Here is a 20,149-nt window from a genome sequence, read left to right as displayed (position 1 = left end):
GACCACAGTCCACAGTCATCATCATCATTGAAGAAAAATCGCAAAGTGTCAAGTGCTGCTTGCTGTATCTTTGTTTTTATATTTATGTTCTATTGTAAGAAGTAAGTAAAACGTTGATAATAATATATTTACAATATATGTTTTGACATTTTATAATTTACAATGTAAACTATTTGTATTTGTATATTTTTATTATAAAATCATTTTTATATTCATTTCTTTAATGAGTTGCTTTGAATGAGAAAATCTGAGTAAAATTTATTTATTATTACAAAAATATGTCTGGAAAGAAAAGGCATTTGATATCGTTTTATAGGTTTTGCAAAATTCTATGCAAGATAATCAAGGAAAAAATGTTTTTGTAGAATACTTTTCCTGAATTATATATGATGGAGAGGAAATGTTGCTGGAACTTTTAATTCTGGGTGCTGGTCTTATATTGCTGTGTCGCCGACAGAATTAAAAAAAGTGGGCTAAGAGAAAGTGGACTGCTGTGTCATTTTTTAACCACCACGGCCAAAACGAGACATACTACAGTGTGCAAACTGCCAGCAGTATGGGCACACAAAAGCGTATTGCTGGCGTAAACCTAAATGCATTAAATGCGCTGGAGATCATACCTCAGCCAACTGCATAAGGAAAAGCAGATCTGATAGTGTAAAGTGCACATTATACTCGGGGAATTATCCAGCAAACTATAAAGGATGTATAGTCTATCAAAATCTGCAAAAATTGAAATACCTTACACCCAGGGAAAAACAACTCAGGAAGGATAAAATAGAAAATACTAACACTAAAGGTTCATCAACCTATCCGTATACCCGATAGGAAACTACCTACGTACAGGCAACTAAAGGTATAGGACAGATTGAGACAGACAAACCTCAGTAGGATATTAATGCATCCCAACCTATTACTAAACCAAATGAAATACGAGAACTGATGGATATGCTAAAACAAATGATGCAGTAGATGATAATATTGACAAATCTTGTTACTGTACTCACGACAAAAATATCGAAAAGATAGATACACTAAAAATTGCATTATGGAATGCCAATGGGCTCTCGCAACATACATTGGAATTGAGGGCCTTTCTAGAGACACAACAGATTGATATCTTATTAATTTCAGAAACGCATTTCACATCTAAAAGTTATTTCAATATTCCAAAATATAGATTCTACCATACAATTCATTCAGACGGCACGGTACATGGTGGATCTGCTATATTAATTAAGTATAACATTAAACATCAGGAGGATAAACATTATCGAACAAATGAAATACAGGCAAATATAATCGTCGAGGATTGGAAAGGAAGGATATTAATATCAGCTATATATAGCCCACCTAGACACAATATTATGAAAGAAGATTATGAAACTTTCTTTAAATCTCTGGGACTAAGATTCCTGGCAGGAGGGGATTTTAATGCAAAACATACCTATTGGGGTTCACGACTCAAACACAAAAGGACGACAATTATTGTTAACTATCCAATCCATGAGACTCAACGTCATATCAACCGGAGAGCCGACCTATTGGCCCGCAGATAAAAACAGAATCCCTGATCTAATTGACTTTGGCCTAATAAAAGGAATTAGTAATTCATTTGTAAACTGTCAATCCAATCTTGATCTTTCATCGGATCACTCGCCGGTTATTATCACGTTAAACAGAAAAATTGTGTCCATAAACAAATCATGTAAACTCCATAATCATAAAACTGATTGGACTTACTTCCGGCAATTGGTGGCGGATTCTCTCAATAGTAGGATTCCCTTAAAGACTGACGAGGATATCGGGGAGGCTGTTGAGGCTTTTAATCAATGTGTGCAACAATCTGCATGGAGTTCTACTCCAATAAATTTGCACATAAACGACAGCATCCAATACTATACTTTAACAATCAGAGAAATGTTAGCTAAAAAAAGGAAAGCAAGGAAGCGCGGACAAACTAGATTCCCCGAGGATAAAACACAATTAAACTTTATTACAGCTAAGTTTAAACAACTCTTAAGTAACGACAGAACCATGGGATCCAAAAGTTTCTCATGAATTTAAAGGCAACTGCAGAGACTGATTATTCTCTTTGGAAAGCAGTCCAAAAGATCAAAAAGCCGATACTCGCTCAACCACCAAATACGGAAAAAAGATAACACCTGGGCGATTAGCGACAATGAAAGAGCTAGAACTTTTGCGGAACATCTGCAGGATGGTTTTGTTTCCAACATCTATCATGGCGATTCAAAAAAATTAAATGAAGTACTTGATCTACTAAGTAAACCCAAACAACCTGATTCCCCTATTAGTAAATTTACAAAAGAGAAAATCATTCAAGCAATAAAGAAATTAAACCAGCACAAAGCCCCAGGATATGACCTAATCACTGTTAAAATCTTGAAGGGGCTTCCTGAAGAGGAGATAATATACCTTACACAACTTTACAATGCAATAATAAGAAGAGGCTTTGTGCCCTAGCAGTGGAAAGTGGCCCAAGTAATTATGGTGCTTAAACCTGAGAAATGTACAGAAGATGTCAAGTCTTATCGCCCAAACAGTCTTTTACCGATCCCTTCTAAAGTTCTGGAGCTCTTATACTTAAAGAGACTGACGCCGCTCTTGGAAAGATATAAGATTATTCCGGTACACCAATTCGGCTTCAGACAAAAACATAGCACAGTTGAACAAATCCACAGATTAGTCGAAAAAATAAATATTACTTTCGAAAAAAAGCAATACTGCTCCGCAGTATTTCTTGACATAACACAGGCTTTTGACCGGGTCTGGCATGAAGGCCTGTTATTTAAAATCAAAAATACGCTCCTAAATAGTTATTATGAATTTATTAAATAATATCTAAATAGCCGACATTTCATTGTGAAACAAAAGGAAGTGGTAACTGATCTCTGTACTATCCAGGCTGGAGTGCCTCAAGGCAATGTATTGGGTTCTATTTTGTATATTACCTACACATTTAATTTTCCCGTTACAAAAGGAGTGACAATAGGAACTTTTACAGATGATACTGCAGTTCTAGCTACTGACGTAAACCCTGCGGAGATGTCTGCGAAACTGCAGAGAAGCCTCGAAGATATTTCTAAATGGCTTAAAAACTGGCGTATAAAAGTAAATGAAGCGAAATCAGTGCATGTAACTTTTACTACTAGACGCGGGAATTGCCCTAATGTATCTCTAAATGAAATTTTAATTCCACAGTCAAAAGAGGCTAAATACTTGGGTCTCTATTTAGATAGGCGACTTATATTAGGCGAAGAAACACGTCATAACCAAGAGAAAAACAATGGGCATTCAACTGAGGAAGCTATATTAGGTTGTGTGTACATTAGGTTGTGTGAAATTCACAACTATCACTTGAAAATAAATTGCTGTTACATAAAAACATCATCAAGCCTATTTGGACATATGGTGTACAGCTGTGGGGTACAACAGCAAACTCTAATATAGAGATTCTATAACGTTTCCAATCAAAAATATTTCGAATGATCACAAATGCTCCGTGGTATTTAACTAACAACAGAATCCATCATGATCTGGACATTCCTACAGTCAAAAGCGAAGTTAAGATTAAAACCGAAGCATATAAAACTCGCATACAAAATCATCCAAACATGTTGGCATCACAGCTAATGGACCCTAAGAGAATATTCTACAGGCTAAAGAGAAGGATACCACAGGACCTAATATCTAATCTTTGATTAGAAGATCTATTTGTAATAGGTGAACCATTGGGCTTATTCCACGCACGACTACATAAAGCTACGCCTAGACTACTGCTGAATGTCTCTATAGACAGATTGCAATAAATTTATATATCCAAAAAAAGAAGAGAAGGTGGTGGATCCGTCCCATCAACTGTCAACGTAACGAGCAAGGAGGTTTTATGAACTTGCTGCAAGAAATGAAATTAGATCCAGTTATGTTTTTTCGTTATACCCGAATGACATTACCACTTTTTAACAATTTATTCGAAAAAATGAGAGTATATTTGATGAAAAGAAATTGGAGAGCTTTACAACCGGAGCAGAGACTTGCTATTACTCTCAGGTACACGCAATATTTTATTTGTAAATAAATGGATACACATTAAACGGATAGTTTTTATGCATATCTAATAATCAATCTTTTAATATTACTACTGTACAGGTATCTTGCAACTAGAGATTTGCCACTCAATTGCATTAGCCTACCGCGTTGGTGAATCAACGATTTATAAGGTGGTGAAAGAAACTTGCGATGTATTAATAAAAGTACTGGAACCTTTATATCTGCGAAAGCCAATCAGAGAAGAGTGGATAAAAATTTGCAATGGTTTTTTGAGAAACTGAAACTTCCCGAATTGTGTGGGAGCCATAGATGGCAAACATGTGCAAATTAACGCACCGCCCAATTCAGGAAGCTTATATTACAATTACAAAAAAACTTTCAGCACAGTGCTGATGGTAGCCTGTGACCATGAATACAAGTTTATACTTTTTTGTAGACGTTGCAGCTTATGGAAGCAACAACGACGCTGGTGTTTTTTCCCAATCCGAATTTGGACAAGCTCTGTTTGATGGAGAACTCGGCTTGCCAGAAAATATAAGACTACCTAGAAATAATTCAGAGACACCATGTTTTTTTGTAGGTGATGAAGCATTCCAATTGACATAAAACCTAATGAGACCATATTCTGGTCGAAATTTATCCGAGGACAAAGCAATTTTCAACTATCGACACTCGCGGGCTAGAAGGACTATTGAGAATACTTTTGGAATTCTTGCAGTATGCTGGAGAATCTTCACTCACCCAATCTCTTTGCATCCTGATAGTGCGGACAAAATTATTATGGCTTGTTTATGTCTCCATAACTTCTTTATGACAGAAAATAACCGAATATAAACAAGTCATAGAACATACTGCCTGAGTAATTACGTAGATATGGAATTGAACAATGGTAATGTTATTCCTGGAGAATGGCGAAAGGAGAATGCTGTAGGAATTCAAAATCTTAGACCATCATACGCGCATCGAGCAAGAACTGAAGCATACAGTCAAAGGGATATGTTAAAAAATTATTTTTTGACTTCTGAAGGTGAAGTGACGTGGCAATATGCATACGTTCGCAGAGGTTTTAATGGAATATCTTAATGGAAGATCTTCCTGAAAATTAATTCGAGATATTAACATAACTTTTCTTGTAAAATTATATATTTTATAATAGACAAGGAATTATTTATAAATAATTAATTAGAGGTAATTTGTGTAACATACTGCATTTAATGTTTTAAAATATATTTCTTTTTTATAATCAAGCATTGTAAGACTCATATAAAATTTGTAAGATTATTTGTTTCCTACTTCTTTTTTCAGCTTCTGGTAAGGTTTCTAACTCTGTAACTATTAATGAAACAAATGAATTATCAGCAGTGCTTATAGATCTTGAATTACGTGGATCCATGAAACGTTGCTGCATAATCTGAATCAAATTGAAAACAGATTCTTCCATCTTGTTCAAGTCTTTGGTTTTTTTAATGTTTAACGTACAATCTCGTGATGCAAGTGTTGGAGATAGTGTTGATCGCGATCCACTTTGTAGAGGTGCTAGAGATGGTGTTGATCGTAATCCACTTTGTAGAGGTGCTAGAGATGGTGTTGATCGTAATTCACTTTGTAAAGGTGCTGGAAATGGTGTTGATCGTAATTCACTTTGTAGAGGTGCTGGAGATGGTGTTGATCGTAATCCATTTTGTAGATGTGCTGGAGAGGGTGCTGATCCTATCAAATGATTGGAATCTTCCCATTCCAAAACAGACTTTTGCATAGTTTGTACAGGCGAAGACGATTGAGAAGCTGGTGAACGTGAAGGAGTCTTTTCATATGTAATTACATTTGGAGTCGTCAAAGAAACGTTATCCTCATCAAATAAAGTAGTTGACATTGATGATGGATTGATGATAGCTCGCTATTTTCATTTAAAACATATATGAACAACTTTGATTCAATGATTGAATTACTCTCGGTATCAAATGCCAACTTGGGACGTTTCGACACGTTAGTATACGATCTGAAAAGAAGACCATCTAATGTTAAATAGAATGAAACTAGATAGATGAATATAATAGATTATAGCATGGGGAGACAAACATACCGCCTCCTTTTAACGTGTTTTTCTAAAAACAGCATATTTTCATTTTCACAAGACGAATGTATTTAGACGACTAGCTTCACCACCACTCCTTGTTTCTATTTCCTTTTATCGTTTTTCTCTGACAAATTTGTCACGTAGTTTAATCCATTGTGCTTGACACTCTGAAACTATATGTTTTCAAACCATCAAATTATGTGTCATTGATTGTTCCAATTAATCGTATTAATCTTATTAATCTTACCTGACATTTTCATGACTGACGTGATTTCCTTCCACGAATTCTCTTTCATTAAATGATCCTTGAAATTTGTTTCTTGATGGTTATACAGGATAACCTCTTACACAGTCAATGAGCAATTCGTCGGTTGATTTAATCGTATCATCATTGTCGATTATTTTACTTGAATTTTCTTCAAATGAATAGGCAAACATATTATTTAATAAGCAGTATCTATTATGATCACTCATTTAAAACATAATATATAATCTCAAAATCTGTATACGTAAACGACATAAACGTAAGAATTTCATCCTTACAAAATTTTTCAGCGTTACGGCTTCTGTCTTGCGTAGAAAAATGTAGAGGGGAATAATCGACTTTGATTGGAGGATTTCCTTACGGTTTACGTATTACGTGTTAAGTAGATTCGTGTGTGAAGGCCTTTAACGTTACTATTCTAATAGTAGTAGATCATTTGAAACAAATCAGCAAGGTAAAGAAGTTGGAAAGATGGGTTCCGCATAAATTAAACGAGTGTCAGAAGAGAAATTTTCTCAAAGCTTGCCTTTATTATCACGATATAAAGACAAACTATTTTTACATCGTATTGTTACGTTTGATGAAAAATAGATTCTTTTTGACAATCACAAGCGTTCGGCACAATGACTGGATATAAATGAAGTGCCGAAACAAAGTCCGAAACCGAATATTCACAAAAGAAAGCTAATGGTGTCTGTTTGTTGGTCCTGTACTGGTATTATCCACTGCAGCTTCATGAAATCTGGTCAATCAATTACAGCGGATGTCTACTGTAACCAAACGGTCAAAATTATGAAGATACTTGCGATTAAGTAACCGAGATTGGTCAACAGAAACAGGCCAATCCTCTTACAAAACCACGCTCGCATAAACCAAATGTCGCATAAACAACATTGCCAAACTACAAAAGCTGGACTTGGAAACACTCTATCACCCATCGTATTTACTAAACCTTGCACCAACTGACTACCACTTCTTCCAGGCACTGGACCATTTCTTATAAGGAAAAATATTCAATTTTCAACAAGCTGTGGAAAACGCCTTCTGCGATTTCATCATCATCCGTTTTTTAGGCTTCTTCGCTGCTGGCATAAATACCGTTAAAATGGCAGAAATGTGTCGATAGTTTAGACGCATACTTTGATTAATTGTACTATTTCGAGTTCAAGATATAATAACCAATAATAAAAACCAAACTTTTGATTCAAAATCAGACATTTCATACTTAATGACCTAATATTATACATAGATTTATGGAATTTGATACTCTTTTATTCTTACATTTTTTTAATTTTACAAAGATAAGAAATAGGATTATATTAAAAAATATTTTTTAAAAATGTAAATACGTCGTTGTGAGTACAAAATATTGTAACACTTTTGTATAAAATATTTTTTCATATATTTTTAAAGCTATTCGCGATGAATAAGAAAAATTCGTTTTAAGGGGTTATTTTAACTCCCAAATATTGAGATATGTCGCTAAAAAATATATTTTTTAATGCTCTACAACGTATCCGAAATCCATTGAAATCGGTGAAGAACAGTTCCTTTGTTAGTTATGTTAATAGAGTTTTAATATAACTTAATATTTAGATAAAATGTTTTTGATTGCGATAACAAAGACATCATTTCTTGTCACCGAGTTTTCGTCTGATCTCTGTTTAATCACAAAAACTGGGATTTTTCTGTGTAATTCTAATCTCATTGTGAAATCATTCTAACAAGATTTTTTAACATAGCGATATTTGTTTATATTACTTGATATTAAAATTTTTCGATTAAGAGATAGTAAAGCTATGAATTATTGAATAAAAATCATTTTTCTATTAAAATTTAATAGAAAATGTACTTATTAAGACGGACACACTGATTGATTTACGTGCAAATACTTTTCAGCCGTACTATCGCTATACTTGAGCGACGTGCTGCATTATTCCGGGAACACTTCCACCGTAATCTATCATATTTTCACTATGTTTGTCTATTTCTTCCCATTATTCGGCGCAATCCTGGCGGATTCGTGGCTTGGAAAATTTCGCACTATCTTCTATGTGAGTGTTATTTATGCAATTGGACAATTGCTCTTGGCCATAAGTGCAGCACCTACATTATTAGGATTGCCTCCAAGGTTAGTATAAAGCGGCCAAAATAACCGCGACGACAAAGTATTGAAAACTGATATGTCGCAAAGTATATAATGTATAAACTTGACTAATACTCTTATATTATTTATTTATTTAATTATAGCTGTTTTTATTTCAACTTTTTAGAGAATTTTCGTTGTTGGGCCTATTTCTAATAGCAGTCGGCACAGGCGGTATAAAACCTTGCGTATCGGCCTTCGGGGGTGACCAATTTATCTTGCCGCAACAGGAACGTTACCTAGCAATGTTCTTTTCTCTCTTCTACTTCTCCATTAACTCGGGCTCACTAATTTCCAGCTTCATGACTCCTTTGCTACGTAGCAATGTGCGATGTTTTAAAGAGTCAACCTGTTATTCCCTAACATTTTTGGTCCCCGCTATTTTAATGATACTATCTATTGGTAAGATGCAGTAAGAACAAAGTCTTTAAACTTTATCGGTACAATAAAAGTATGATTATGATTGATAAAAACTTATTTTCAGTAATATTCGTCCTTGGGAAACGAATGTATAGAATAGTGGAGCCTACAGGGAACGTTGTCGTCAAGGTTTTCAAGTGCGTTTCCGTAAGTTTTATGTTATCGAAATTTTAAATAGCCTCAAATATTTTTTGGAAATAATTCTCTCGAAATTTTTGATCTCGAATCTTAGATCTCTCGAATTTTTAAGCTAGGATTTCTCCCCCACCTCTCTCCCTCTCCCTCTCTCTCTCCCCCTCTCCTTCCCCATCTCCCTCCCCATTTCCCTCTCTCTCCCTCTCCCTCTCCCTCTCTCTCTCCCTGGATGATCTCTCACCGCAAGATATACACTCTCAAAAGACCTCTCTTTCTGTTTTGCAAAACGCAGCACGCAATCTATAACAAGATAAAGGGCAAGAACGGGAAACGCGAATATTGGCTTGATCACGCCGACGATACGTACGATCGTAAGCTGATCGACGACATCAAAGTTTCGCTGCAGGTGTTGAAGTTGTTTATACCGCTGCCAGTGTTCTGGGCTCTTTATGATCAACAAGGCTCTCGATGGACCTTCCAAGCCACTCAAATGGACGGTCAGATAGGCAGTTTTCTGATGCCACCAGATCAAATGCAGGTTGTCAATCCGCTGTTGATCCTCGCTTTCGTACCTCTTTTCGAAATGTGCATCTATCCGGTCTTTGCAAAGATACACCTGATCAACACACCCTTAAAGAAACTTGCTACTGGCATGTTTCTGGCTGCTCTGGCCTTTGTTGTGACTGGCATCGTTGACCTGCAACTTGAGGTAACAAAAAACAATATTTCTTCGCTATACTACTGTGATCAAAAAGTATCCGAACTTTATTTTTTAAAAATCGCGGGTAAATTATCATATAAATCAAAACCATGCTTTCTTTTGCATTTGCTTTCTTAAGTACACATGTCCTTCATGTCATTTGGTGAAAAAATCATGGCATTCCTTCAAGCCGTTTGAAAGTGGTAGTTGTTTATGTCAGTGAAGATTGTTATGCACGGTGATTTTTACGATGTCGAAAAATATGGAGCAAAGAATTTGTTTGAAATTTTGTGTTGCAAACGAAATTTCGTTCACAAACGCTGCGACGGAACGTTCGTCCGCCGTCGGCAAACTGCTGTCAGTCCGCGCGTTACGGTCTTTTCCACCAAGCACGAAAGTTGGGCGCCAGGTGCAGCGGGCTGCACCACTCACCAACGCGAATTCTCTAAACAAAGATTCGGCGACCGCGACGCGAGAATCCGACGGGACTGGTAACTCGGGATAAATTAAAGTCGGTAGACGGGAAGGTTCGGTCGGAAATCGGGGCACGTAATGGAAAACAAAACGGTTTCGTTACGAAAATATGCTCTTTTATTGGCGGTAGCGGCTCCGCAGCGCTCGCGAGACGATACAAAGCGGCCCTTACGGCGCTTTCTCTCGGGACCGAGACTCTCCTTCGCAACTCCCAACTGTGACGCAACGACAAAATTTTGAGATACCGAAAAGAAGCAGGTGGATGGTCTTACAGGTTCGGGAACCTCCCGGCGACGTGGTCCTGGCGGGTCGCTGTGCCGGTCGCTCGTTCGCTCCTCCACCGGACGGTCGTCTTTCCCTTCTCAGTACGATAAGGGCCGCGATCAAGTCCTTCACGTGCGATACACCAAAAGGTACTTTCCAGTAGCGAAACACCCAATCGGTTCTTATTCGCGACACCCAAAACTACTCTTTTCCTAGCGGCAAAACTAAACTCTCTTCGAGCGGCAGCCCGAAAAACTGTCTCAGTCACCAGAACGTATTTATCTCTCCTCGCCCGAAAAACGGAATCCGCCTCTCATTTCCTTTGTCATCTTTTCATCATCTTTGGGAGGGGTTCCTCTCTCCCCGTTCCTCGTCCATTCTGACGGTATGGTAATCCTTCCGCGGATCGTTGTTTTCGATCGTTGTTTTCCGCGGGCAGGACTCTATCTCCTCTCTCTCTCTCTCTCTCTCTCTCTCTCTCTCTCTCTCTCTCTCTCTCTCTCCCTCTCCCTCTCCCTCTCCCTCTCCCTCTCCCCCTCTCCCCCTCTCCCCCTCTCCCCCTCTCTCCCTCCCTCCCTCTCCCTCTCCCCTCTCTCCCTCTCTCCCTCTCTCCCTCTCTCCCTCTCTCTCTCTCTCTCCCTCTCTCCCTCTCTCTCTCTCTCTCTCTCTCTCTCTCTCTCTCTCTCTCTCTCTTCTCTCTCTCTCTCTCTCTCTCTCTCTCTCTCTCTCTTTCGCTCGCTAGGTGTTCCGCAAGCATTGTCTTCGGGTCTGTCTAGCCGCTGTTTTTGGTTGTCGGGCCACGCAGCAGGAGCGTGCTCGTTGATCTCTTTCTTCAGTATTCCGTGTTGTCCTTGGGACCTGCGGAACAACAAACGCGGCAGCGATAATTTCTTACGATATACAATGTGCGAACGCGAGACGATAATCGAGAGCGATCACCTGGGCTGTGTCCGGCGGCGAGCGACATCCTCCCAATCCTCTTGCTCCTCCAGTTCGGGTGGTTGACTCGGGAGGTCAAAGGGCACAAAGTCTAGGGACGCGAGACCGCACCTGCGCGTTCTTAACTCTAATTTATATTAATCCGGGGAGTGGGTTCCTCCCCCCAGCTTCCCGCTAGAGGGGCGATAATTCTTGCCCCCCCCCCCCGCATCGCGATCGAGGGTTCGCTTTCCTGGGACGGGCGCCTCCGCGTCTGCCATGTCACAACGCATTCAAAATGTTGCAAAAAGCTTATGGCGATGATTGTTTATCGAAAACAAGTACGTTTGAGTAGTTTAAAAAGTTTCAAGAAGGACGAGAATCCGTTGAAGATGACCTACGCTCTGGAAGACCATCAATGTCAACGGATGACGCTCACATTGAGAAAGTGAACCCAGTAAACACAGAATATAACTTAGATAACATAGGACTAACATGTAATATCAGGTGTAGTAAAAAGAAATCCATTATTTTTGCATGAAATTGAAGGCTTTAATTACCATAATTAGAATGATCCGATTTAGATCAAATATGCGCCGTTTTGTTCGATAACTTGTTGCCATTTTGAAGGTAATTTCATTATGCCTCTCTCATAGAAGCCCTCGTCCCTATTGACAAAAAATTGAGACAGTCAATTTTCACAAGTCTCTCTTGAAGCAAATTTTTCACCAGCAAAATTGTTCGCCATGGACAGGAACAGATGGTAATCACTTGGTGCCAGGTCCGGACTATAAGGTGGATGCATAAGAACCTCCCAACCAAGCTCTCGGAGCTTCTGGCGAGTCACTATCGATGTATGTGGCCTGGCGTTGTCCTGATGGAACACAATTCCTCTTCTATTGGCCAAAGCTGGCCGCTTCTGGGCGATTGCTTCCTTCAGACGGTCCAATTGTTGACAGTACAGTTCCGAGTTAAGAGTTTTAGGGGAGCAGCTCATAGTAGATAATTCCCTACCAATCCCACCAAACACACAGCAAAACCTTCCTGTCCGTCAATCCTGGCTTGGCCACCGTTTTCGCCGGCTCACCGCGATTCGACCACGACCGTTTTCGCTTGACGTTGTCGTAAATGATCCACTTTTCATCACCAGTGACCAACCGCTTCAGAAATGGATCGATTTTGTTGCGATTCAGCAGCGATTCGCAGATGGAAATTCGGTCCATGAGGTTTTTTTTCGTTAACTCGTGTGGCACCCATACATCGAGCTTCTTTTTGTATCCAGCCTTATTCAAATGGTTCCAAACGGTTTTTTGTGCAATCTTTAGCTCTTGGGCAATCGAAACAGTGCTTACATGACGGTCGGACTCGACAATGTCCATGATTTCATTGATATTTTCGACAATTGGCCTTCCAGTGCGTGGTGCATCTTTGACATCGAAATTACTGGAACGGAATCGACGAAACCAAAATTGCGCGTGATTGGCTGTTACAGTATCAGGACCATATACACTATTCACATTTTCAGCCGCCTGGCTTGCGTTTTCGCCTTTATCGAAGAAAAACTGTAAAATATAGCGTATTTTCTCTTTGCTAGTGTCCATCTTTGACGCGCGCTCAAACAAAACTGAGTCAACTAATCTCAAAACTGTCAGAAAAGTTTTTTTAGTACGAAATCTCATCTTTCTAACGCCATCTAGTGGAACTCGATCGGACTTATACAACGCGAGATACAGATAACTAAAGCCATCTATTGTAAAAATAATGGATTTCTTTTTACTACACCTAATATAACATATGTTATACTCTAGTTATATTGACAAGGAAATGACGCAACCTGTTTCATCGATTTCAACACGAGTCACAGCACACTCGATAGCTATGATGCCGTGTATAAACGCCCTAACATAATATGCGTGAATGCGTCTTTGTTTACGAGTAATTTGCAGTTAAAGTTTGGCTCGCGGAGCCGTGCTACAGATAGGGCGCAAGTTACGACACGCTTTCACGAAGTCGGTATGGCTGAGCAGACAGAGGCTCCCGCGCCGCGAACACTTTTGCGCCGACGACGGCGTTCGAGTCCCGCCGACGACTGGTTCGTTTTTTTTTCATATGTAAAGACATGTAATAAATATTTTTATATTGTTCTTATGTATTATTCCTTCTTTTGTTTCTACGCTATTAATCAAGGCTAATTAGGAGAGTCAGGTCTTTCAAATATGAACACAACTTTTTTATTAATTACAATAAAATGTTTTTTTCGTGTAAATCTATTTCGCATAAATATTTCGTATGGTATGGGAAAGAAATGGCCAGACAGTGATTATTTTGTGTGAGAGAAACCCGAGAGCCGTTAGAACCGTTACAAATAGAAAGGAACCCTCTTCCCTTTCCCCTTCTCGCAGAGGGATTCTCATGTTTTGTGACGTGCTCGCTTCATTCTCTGGGCAGTCTTCATAACGTGAACAGTGAAAAACTCGTGTTAAAAATGGAAACCACGTTTGTAGATGAAGCAATGATCAGCTATGTGCAAAATCTAGCAAAATGTGATATTACGAAAGAAGAGTTGACGGACGCAATAGAATATCTTCGAGGTAAATATATTGAATGTGTGAGCAATGGAAAGATATATTTGTACGTATTGTTATTGCCTTGTATACAATATCAATTATATTGAATTCATATTTGCAGATGTCCTGATACAATTTCCGTCCAGTCTTGTTGACAGCCGCGAGGTATTTTACAATGTCAATCAAATGTGTTTTCCACCAACTATACATAGTCAAAAGTATATTTGTGCAAAAAATTATGCGTTCATTACGTGCAGTTGATGCAAAAAACTATTATGTTTTACATGCTTTTATACGGCATTCCATCCGCAGAATTGCGACAGCATGACCACATTTTATAATACGTAACTTTCATTTGTGTGCCTTATATTTGTCTTATGTGTGTGTGTGTATGTGTTTTGATACAGACGAAAACATTTTATTGTAATTAATAAAAAAGTTGTGTTCATATTTGAAAAACCTGACTCTCCTAATTAGCCTTGATTAATAGCGTAGAAACAAAAAAAGGAATTATACATAAGAACAATATAATATAAAAATATTTATTACATGTCTTTACATACGAAAAAAAAACGAACCAGTCGTCGGCAGGACTCGAACGCCGTCGTCAGCGCAAAAGTGTTCGCAGCACGGGAGCCTCTGTCTGCTCAGCCACACCGACTTCGTGAAAGCGTGTCGTAACTTGCGCCCTATCTGTGGCACGGCTCCGCGAGCCAAACTTTAACTGCAAATTACTCGTAAACAAAGACGCATTCACGCATATTATGTTAGGGCGTTTATACACGGCATCATAGCTATCGAGTGTGCTATGACTCGTGTTGAAATCGATGAAACAGGTTGCGTCATCTCCTTGTGAGGTTATATAATTTATAGTTGTAATATAATTGTGTTATATATTTGTTACAATGTTTTCTTATAAGCTAGAGATAACATTATAATAATAATATAACAGTAATGTAACACGATATATACGAGGGTAGTCCCAAAAGTACCTGACCTGACGTATAGGTAGCGGTTGTTGTTTGAAAAGAATGATTATGGTAGAAAGTACCAACCTTATAAAGCTTAAGTTTGAAGTTTGACGACGCTACGTTGTTTAGTATTTATTTGGCAGCCATCAATAGTGAACGCTCTCAGTGAATTTGTAAACATGGAAAAAATTGGTCATCGTTATGTGATACAATACTTTCATTTGAAAGGCTTCAGTTCAACGAATATCAAAACGGAGCTAGATTCTACTCTGGGGGAGTCTTCTCCTTCGTTTACAACAGTAAAATATTGAGTGGCAGAGTTTAAACGAGGCCGTACGAGCTGCCAAGACGAGTATCGCAGTGGTCGACCAAATGAGGTGACCACGCCAGAAATGGTGAAGAAAATTCACAAAATGGTATTGGATGATCGTCGACTGAAAGTGCGCGAGTTAGCAGACATGGTAGGCATTTCAAAAAGTGCTGTACATCATATATTGATTGAAAATTTGGACATGAGAAAGCTGTGCGCATGATGGGTGCCGCGAGTGGAACAAAAATAGCGTCATGAGGATGTTTCAATCGAGTGTTTGACGAAGTTTCGCAGCAATAAAGCCGAGTTTTTGCGTCGATTCATAACTATGGATATAACATGGGTCCGTCATTTCACACCTGAGACGAAGGAACAGTCAAAACAATGGACCAAGGTGGCTTAATGGCTATTTTGAGGAGCTCGACAATTCCCACTATAAATAGGGTATCGAAGCTATTGAACATCGCTGGGAAAAGTGTATTGAGCTAAAAGGAGACTATGTAAAGAAATAAAGATATTTTTTCCCAAATTTTTTGTGTTTTCTTTGTTAGGTCAGGTACTTTTGGGACTACCCTTGTAACAGTAATTACGTTCATATTACATTGATGTTATACAACACAACTATTCATGCAATCCATTAAAAGCTGCAAATGTTTTCTATTGCGAATAAGGGTGCATTCTGATAAAGAAAGAAATAGCAAAGCGAAACAGTAACAAATAAAACAAATGATGGAAAGCGGATCAATCAGAAATTCCGTTCCTCTTTTTTGTAGATGCTTCATTTTGTAGTTCTATGTTTTTATGTATTTTTAATGCTTTCATCGCCCTTAAGTAGATCATTGTCTATTTATATTGACGTTTATAATGCATGTTTATATGCATACTGATATGTATATCCCCACAAAAAAGTACATCGAATCCACGTGGAACAGAATTACATGAATTCACAAAACCACATGGATTTCACGTGGACACAACGTTCCTATTTTCGTGGAGATATCTGCACTTGTACTATTTAAACGTTTAAGAACGCTTGTATATTATACAAAACTCACATACAGAAAAATTTCTTTAGGTTTAATATTCTTACTTGTTCGATTTTAAGTTGTTTCATTAAAATATATTTTTACAATATTAGTTTTAGAAATAAAAACTCTATATCATTGAAAAAAAAACATGTTGATAAAAGACAGGATTTGAGATAATATTTTTCAAAAGTTTTTTTTAGATTTAGTAATTAAAATTTTTTATTTAAACTTCCTTGAATTTGTTTCAAACTATTTCTTTTGTGGGTTAACCATTATAATACTCCATTATTAGTAATTTTGAAACATAGTCTATACTGATATTCGTCGCATATCGAATGTTGTTGCGTTGTTTTAATTTTTGACATGAAAGGTTATAATGTTCTGTAAATACTATATAAACACAGGTTACAAGAACATTGTTGGAGTCATTGGGATAACTGCTTGCTACTCGACTGTCAGATTAAACAAAGCCTAGCATGGTCAGCACATAGAGGGGTGTGACCGCTTGGAATCGAAGCTATCTTACGGATGTAAGACGCGAGAAAATTAGGAGTAAATTTTTTACATAACAATAATATTACAGTTATATAACATTTTAGTAACATGTGATATTTCTGTTATATAACTGCAACTTTCTATGAGTGGGAAATTACAACTAACATGTATATTGCTTGTAATGTACACGTTATATTACGTGTTACATTTCGTTACATTACGATAATGTAACTGTTACGTAACTGTGTTTACTGGGTAAAGAATTGGTGCTCCAAAATAGTCGATTTACTGTGCGAGAGATAGCAGATAAAGTTGGAATATCATTTAGATCATGCCAGCACATTTTGTCCAATGTACTGCACATGAAAACGGGTCGCATCGTGCTTGATTCCGAAAAATCTGAATTTTTTCCAAAAAGATAATCGAGTGTTGGTGTCGTCTGAGATGATTTCTACGGTATCCAGAGACAGCACATACAGGATCATCGAAAAGTATCGGACCCCCCTAATACCTTCAGTTAGAATGCATTTTGGAGAAAATGCCCAATAGCAAAATTGTATGGTTTCAAGCGGGGAGTAAGTAGGTGATGACCTTGACTATAATCTTGACCATGTCCTTCAAGGTCATTTCAAGGTCAACCTTTTTTTTTTAATGGAACCCCCAACATTTTATTACATATTCTTATAGCTTATCTCGAGAGCTTTTCAAAACACTATAATAAAACATTTTTTCATTAAGTACTTTTTGTTATAAAGTTTGAAGTTAACAATTTTTTGACAATTTTTTGAAATGTAAAATATCTTGTAAAATATTATTTAGTTTTCAGTAATAATAACCTTAATACTTTTGTGCGCGAAATAATGAGACCAATTAATTGGTTTAAAGAAAATACATTAATCGAAAAGTATTGGCTCCCCCTAATATTTTCAGTAAGAATTTTGGAAAAATATCCAATAGCAAAGTTGTATGGCTTCAAGCGGTTATGCTAGTAGGCTATGGCGGGAAACTGCCCGAAAGTGATCGCGAGAAGCTCCTCGAATGCGTGATGTCCGAAGGCGTTAGCGGGAATCTGCCCGAAAGCGTTGGCGGGGCCGATCTTTATTGTCTCACTCTCGCAGGCACCAATAGTAATACAAGCTCTTGAGCAAACAATGCGGATCACTGATTTGAATCTTTGCAGTGCTGTCTTCTTCTTAGCGAGGAGCAGTCACCTCGTGGACGAAAACGAACAGCCCCAAAAATTGTTTCTGTAACAAAAGAAGCCATTGCGCTTCAATTGATTGTCCCAAACATCTTCATTTTGTTTCCAATAGCCCAGAATTTTTTCGTAAATATTATTAATTGATCTATTAGATTTTCAGTTGCTCAACGAGCTTTTTGCTAGTGCTGGTTGAAATAAACAAATCGATAGTTGGACCAACACTTAATAATTAGTATTTTTCTCTACTTAATTATTTAGATCAATTTCCTATCATTTACCTGATTAATTCTTCTTTGCTCTAATTAAGAATGGCGGAGCTTTCTGAAAGAGATCGAATAACACTGTTAATGATGCGAGGATGAGGAGATCAACAAAGAGGGTATGAAACAGTAAAGCGATTATTTAATGAAAATTTTCGGAATGAAAATAATAGGATCTCCAAAAGTATTGTAATCCGTACTATTTAACGTTTCGAGGACATTGGTAGCGTTAAAAGCCGCCCAAGATCTGGTAGACGTAAAACAGCAACAAATAATGATAAGGCATTAGATGTTTTACAGTATTTCGTTGAAAGTCCCCACATTTCCATCAATCGCGTTGCACAAGAACACGAAATCGGTCATGCATCTGTCAGTAAAATTCTGAAATTGAATAAATGGCATCCATACAAACTCCATTTGGTCCAAGAGTTGTCCGAAGACGATTTTGATAGACGCATCGAATTTTGTGATCTTATAATGGAGATGATTGTCGACGATCCTCTATTACTTAATAATATTGTTTTCTCTGATGAGGCAACATTTTAACTGACTGGAAATGTAAATAGACACAATTGTAGATACTGAAGTCACGTTTATCCTCACTGGAAAAGAGACAATCATACCTAATATCCACAAAAAGTTAACGTATGAGCTGGTATTCTTAATGGTAGACCAGTTGGTCCTTTCTTCATTGAAGGCAATTTGACAACACAAATATACACAGTCATACTTCGCGAACAAATTGTTTCAACTATTCGAGACATAGCTGGTGGAAATATGGATGAAATTTATTTCCAACAGGATGAAGCTCCACCTCATGGTATCATTGTCCGTCAATATTTGAATGAGGTCTTTCAGGACAGGTGGATAGTGCGAAGGGGTCATATTGAGTGGCCAGCTCGGTCTCCGGACTTGACCCCACTTTACTTTTTTGTAGGGTACTTGAAAAGTAAAGTTTATGCCACCAAGCCTCAAGATTTAGATGATTTAAGAGGAGAATAACTCGAGAGATAGAACTAATACCGCCGGAAACGTTCCGGAATGCGGTTTCAGCTGTTTATAACAGATTGGCACATTGCCAGGCTGTTGAAGGGCAACAATTTGAACATTTGTTGTGAATCGTTTGGTACAATTGAATATTTTGCCCAAGCTAACCAATTGGAATGAAATTCGCCTTAAATGGTCGGAATCATACACCACTCTTGCCTTAACTGGCCGGTATCACACACCACTCTTGCCTTAACTGGTCGGAATCACACACCACTCTTGCCTTAACTGGTCGAAATCACACACCACTCTTTCCTTAACTGGTCGGAATCACACACCACTCTTGCCTTAACTGGCCGGAATCACACATCACTTAACAAATTGTTAACTTCAAACCTTTATAACTCAAAAAGTATTTAATGAAAATAATGTTTTATTATAGTGTTTTGGAAAGCTCTCGAGATAAGCTATGAGAATATGCAATAAAATGTTGAAGTTCCATTAAAAAAAATAAGGTCGACCTTGAAATAACTTTGAAGGACATGGTCAAGGTCAAAGTCAAGGTCATCATTTTACTCCCCGCTTGAAACCATACAACTTTGCTATTGGACATTTTCTCCAAAATGTATTCTAACTGAAAATATTAGGGGGGTCTGATACTTTTCGATGACTCTATATATGAAACGGATCATAACTGGTGATGAAACATGAGTTTACCAATACGACGTAACCAGTGCGACGAAACAAAGTAACAATCATCGGAATGGCGTTTGAGAAATGAAGCAAGACCGAAAAGAGCTTGCCAGTCAGAGCTTGCAGTCAAAAGTCAAGGTCATGCTCACGATTTTCTTTGATCATCG

At 37.9% G+C, this 20,149-nt stretch overlaps 1 protein-coding gene across 4 annotated transcripts in view; it reads left to right on the top strand.

Annotated features, from left to right (window-relative positions):
- The window catches only part of LOC105190101 (peptide transporter family 1), an 87,161-nt gene that overhangs the window by 59,939 nt on the left and 7,073 nt on the right, over positions 1 to 20,149 (top strand). For 3 of the 4 annotated variants that reach the window (XM_025303719.1, XM_025303720.1, XM_025303721.1), the window contains 4 exons: positions 8,313 to 8,544; positions 8,687 to 8,961; positions 9,044 to 9,126; positions 9,407 to 9,823. In XM_025303719.1, coding sequence (XP_025159504.1) covers positions 8,313 to 8,544; positions 8,687 to 8,961; positions 9,044 to 9,126; positions 9,407 to 9,823 — 1,007 coding nt within the window. Of the gene's footprint in view, positions 1 to 5,911; positions 6,058 to 8,312; positions 8,545 to 8,686; positions 8,962 to 9,043; positions 9,127 to 9,406; positions 9,824 to 20,149 lie in introns of those variants that run through there. The other variant, XM_011152611.3, reaches the window with a different exon arrangement.

The sequence above is a fragment of the Harpegnathos saltator genome, unplaced genomic scaffold, assembly GCF_003227715.2.
Source record: "Harpegnathos saltator strain DR-91 unplaced genomic scaffold, Hsal_v8.6 scaffold564, whole genome shotgun sequence".
Taxonomy (NCBI): Eukaryota; Metazoa; Arthropoda; class Insecta; order Hymenoptera; family Formicidae; genus Harpegnathos; species Harpegnathos saltator.
This window is presented reverse-complemented; position numbering and strand designations above follow the sequence as displayed.